At 35.8% G+C, this 5,000-nt stretch overlaps 1 protein-coding gene across 1 annotated transcript in view; it reads right to left on the reverse strand.

The window, feature by feature from the left end:
• The window catches only part of LOC109064854, a 31,216-nt gene that overhangs the window by 2,903 nt on the left and 23,313 nt on the right, over positions 1 to 5,000 (reverse strand). The window contains exons 4-6 of the mRNA XM_042748029.1: positions 3,301 to 3,756; positions 1,823 to 2,065; positions 132 to 227 (exon numbers count right to left, since the gene is read on the reverse strand). Coding sequence (XP_042603963.1) covers positions 132 to 227; positions 1,823 to 2,065; positions 3,301 to 3,756 — 795 coding nt within the window. The remainder of the gene's footprint in view (positions 1 to 131; positions 228 to 1,822; positions 2,066 to 3,300; positions 3,757 to 5,000) is intronic.

The following is a 5,000-nucleotide window of genomic DNA, read 5'->3' on the forward strand; positions in this document are numbered from 1 at the left end:
GTCAAAGAAGCTGTAATAATTCTAAAAGAAGTAGACAGTCACTGTTGAAGAGACTGCAGGACACACACACATGTTCTGTCCACTAGAGGGACACACACTCACTATCATCTGTATAACAGGAGTTTATTCACCTTGAAGTCAGACATTCTGTTGATGGGATTGTAGTCCAGTGAGAGTGTCGAATACGGACTGTTGAAAACTCGGGGAGGACTTTCAAAGCCGCCCATCTGAAAGAACACAGAGACATTACTGTACTGTTAGAGCATGGCAGAAATAAGGCATTACAGTATGTTCCTTTATAAACTGACACCATAATATTTAGAATAGTAATACTAATAATTCCTGTAAAAATGAAAAATAGTTGCCTAAAATAAAACAAAATTCTAGATATAAATTATAGCTTTTGCTGTGACAATACTTCATATATTTTTTAAAAATATTATATATAAATTATTATTTAGTGCTCCTGTAGCTCAAGTGTTAGGAGCATTGCATTATTTGGGGGGTTCGATTCCCCGGGAACACATGATAGGTTTTTTCACTGTAAGGATCGCTTTGGATCCAATATTTTTTTTAAACACATGCAAACCACGCACTTCAAAACTTCATTTTAATTTTTTTAAACACATGCAAACCAAGCACTGCATAACTGTTGTGGAAGAATTGACCAAATTATTGCAAAATGCATTAGTTTCTGTCACATTAATATCACTGAGATACTATTATAGTTTATTTTTCATTTTATAGTTCTCTACTCTGCTCTACTATACTATACCATACTATATCATACCATGCTACACCATACCATGCTATACCATACCATACCATACCATACCATACCATACCGTACCATACTATATCATACCATGCTACACAATACATGCTATACAATACCATACCATACCAAACCATACCATGCTATACCAAACAATACTACATACCATAATACTATAAACCATGCTATACCATACCATACTACCATACCATACTATACCAACCACTATGCTATACCATAATACCATGCTATACCATACCATACCATACTATACTATACTATACTATACCAAACAATACTATACTATACTATACTATACTATACTATACTATACTATACTATACCATGCTATACCATACCATACCATGCTATACTATACTATACTATACCATACCATACTATACTATACTATACTATACTATGCTATCTATACCATTCATGCTATGCCATACCATAAACCATACATACTATACCATCCATGCGATTGTCATTGGCCCATACAATACCAGTACATGCAATACCATACCTATACCATACCATGCGATACTTACTATACTTACCATAGCTATACTATACCATGCTATGCTATAATATATAACGCAATCGACTGCCTACAATAACCGACTATAAACCACACTATACAAATAGATATCCCACACCCATATGATAACATACGATATGCTATGCCATGCCATGACAATCCATTTGATATATCGCCCAGCCCTATGCTATGCCATGCCATGCCATGCCATGCCATGCCATGCCATACTATACTATAGTCAACATTTGAAGTAAATCAAAAAAGTTAATCAAAGTTGTCCTAAGACAAGAACACATTTTGGTTTTAGGACAACTTTGATGAAAGCTTTTGATCCACTTCAAATGTTGACTAGTATACACTATACTATACTACACTATACTGTACTACACTATACTATACTATATTATGCTATGCTATACTATACCATAACATGCCACTCCTGGTTTCCATAAAAAGTAAAAAAAATTAATTACTCACTAAGGCAGTAATCAGATGTTTTTACTCACTCTGTCAGACATGCTGTCCCAGTCCCGGGATGAGAGCGACTCCATGGAGCCGCGGATCATTGAACTGACCCTCAGCAGATTCCCGTTGCTCCCACCGCCGTCCCCCACTGACCCATTGGAGCGGCTGGAGCCGTTGGAGCCCAGGTAGAGCTGGTACCTGGGGTTGGGTTGGATTTTGGGGGTGGTGGGCTCATCCTCGGACTGAGGGCCGCTGTGCTGCTTCTCGCTGTTTGGGTTGGAATGCTGGGTAAGAAAGAGAGAGACGTAAGAGCCAATTAAACATTAAACTTTGAAAATCAAGCTCAGCGTCATGAATCAGAACACAAACGAGTGAGGACAGAGCTGCTGTTTCAATCATAAATCAAAACACAAAACACAGTGATTATTACAGCAGATCAGACGCATGTTGTGTTACAAACACTGAGAGACACAACAAACACACACATGAACTTCTGAAGCACACACATTCACGCTATTACACAACCAAAAACAAACAAAACATGTTCATTTCTTTTGTTTTTTCAGCTTTAACAATATTTGTTATAATTTGATTTTTTTTTCTTAATGTACACTCTCCCTTATGAAATAAATCAATAAAAAAACATAAATAAATAAATACAAACATATACAAAAACGTTAACCTTAATAAAATTAAATATAAAAAACAAACTTATTTTATTTCAGCTACTTGCCCAGGCAACATTTCTCATTTTTATTTAGTTTAACTTGATGTACTAAAATAACTAAAAACTGATATAAAACTTAATAACAATAATAATAATAATAATAAAAACACACAACTAAATTACTTAAACTTTAAATTTTAAATGAAAAAATATAAACATAAGATCAATAAAACATAAATATAAAAACCAGATCAAAATATTAATAAAAACTTCAAATAAATAAAGTTAACCTTAACAAAATAAATAAATAAAACAATTTAAAAATAATAATAATAATAATTTCAGCTACTTGCCAAGGCAACATCTTTCATCTAAATAACTTGATATACAACAACTAAAGGTGATATTGAAATTAATAATAAAAAAAACTATATGGAAATAAATAAATAAATACATAAATAAATAATAATAATAACAACAAAGCACAACAAAATTCCTAAAACTTTAAGTTAATTTAAAAATAAAAGATACGAATATAAAAAATTACCTAAATAAATATAAAAAAGAAAAAAAAAATTTAACAATAAAACTTCATTCAAAATATGAATGTAAATTATATAAAAACAGAATCTCACTGATAGTAAAACAACACAGATCATGCACAGACAAAACGCTCTGAGACACGAGTCTTTATGTGTTTGTGTGGGCTGATTGATGAAGCGTGTCTGAAATCAAAGGCTGTGATTGGCTGACTGCAGCAGATTCATGCGTGTCAGGACTCAGATTCACAGTGAAGCAGCGCGGCCGACGGGACGAGACGGCTCCGAGACCGAGAGCGGCTCGGACACTTACCAGACCGGGATCAGAGACAGAGACAGCTGCTTTGTCTTTGCTGCGCCGGGACGTTTGTTTGTCATCGCTCTTCTTCTTCTCTGCACCGTGGCGTTTCTGCTCGGAGCTTTCTTGTGTTTCCAGTTCTGACGGTTCACTGGAGACCGGGTTCTGGTTCTTCCTTCTCTCCCTGCTTTCATGTCTCATTTTCCCAGAATCCCGTGCGCTCATGTTTTGCCGGTTGATCTTCAGTGAGCCGAGGCGCGGCGGCGGCGTTGGCGGCTCGTCGAACCTGTATATGAGATCTTTAACACTTCTAGAGCGTGTCAGATTGGATCCAGTGATCAGCGGCGTCTTCTTATTGGCCGTCCAGATCCAGTCCTCGTCCTCCAGCGTGAGGCTCTGCGCTTTGGACGATCTTTTCTGTGTGTCTGCATTGTGTTTGGAGACACGCACCAAGTCTTTCCTCTCTTTTCCCTAGAAATACATCACTGATTCAACACACACTAGATTGCATTTGCTTTTCTGAAGAAGTAGTCTTCGTTTCACCCACTAGAGTTACGCAACCGTGATAATCCTGAGGGAAATGCATAAAACACCCCTCAAACGTGTGCAAGTTACGACAGAACTGATCACGCAAGCGCCGTTTCACCCAGACAGAAGAACACAGACCAACCATGAGTCGCTCTGATGAATCACTGATTCATTTTTTCCATAAAAAGCACACTTTTTTTGTGTTTGCATGTAAACATTGGCACGCATCTCAATTTATTACTAAAAAAAATGGTATACTTTGTTATTTCTGCCTCAGTTCGGTCACAAACTCTTTCTCTTCTGTTGTGCAAGGGTTTGTGGACAATAATAATCATGCATGAATGCATAGTTTGAAAATCTATGAAAAATAATGTGCAATTGTTATTTTATTAATGCAAAGTAATTAAAAGCAACTAGTTCATTTCTTTCTGGTGGGACAAACACATGACAAAGATGATTGAAATAGTGTGTATTTATTGTCAAAAAAAATATATATATACAGTATATATATTTATTTGACATATTTTAGAGATGGCTATTTTTAACATGCTACTTCTAATTAAATTTTTAATTTCATGTATTTACTTGTTTACTTTTTAAGTTATTAAAAGTAGCAATTTAACCTCTTTTTCACTTGATGTACTAAAATAACAAACTACATATACGTGTGTTTGTGTGTGTGTGTGTATATATATATATATATATATATATATATATATATATATATATATATCGCACAAAGGATATATATATTCAGATCCGCTCGTGTGGAAATCGAGCTGATGTTCCACTGAACCGCACAAATGCAATTGCATTATGACATATTACTGTGAGCTTAAAGAGATCAGGGACGACGAGAGGCGATGAATTCACATTATATAAGCTCTGATACTCGCTAGCGGCTCTTTTACAATCCAATATTTCCCCCTTCTTAAAATACAAAAATCCCAAACAGCTGGCCGTCAGTAAACACTACACATGCTCTCACACACACTAAACACCATCATCCAATATATCAATTAATAAAGCGTAATTATGGAAATGAGGGTCCGCGGGTGATTTTGAGGCCTAATCCAGGGACTCTTCCCCAGGGACGCTGCACTGATCTCTGGGTAACAGAGCGGCCGGCTCCCCAGGTCACTCTGAGGGGATTATCACTTAATCTATGATTTAATGCAATTAATTTG

The sequence above is a fragment of the Cyprinus carpio genome, chromosome B21 (genome assembly GCF_018340385.1).
Source record: "Cyprinus carpio isolate SPL01 chromosome B21, ASM1834038v1, whole genome shotgun sequence".
NCBI lineage: Eukaryota > Metazoa > Chordata > Actinopteri > Cypriniformes > Cyprinidae > Cyprinus > Cyprinus carpio.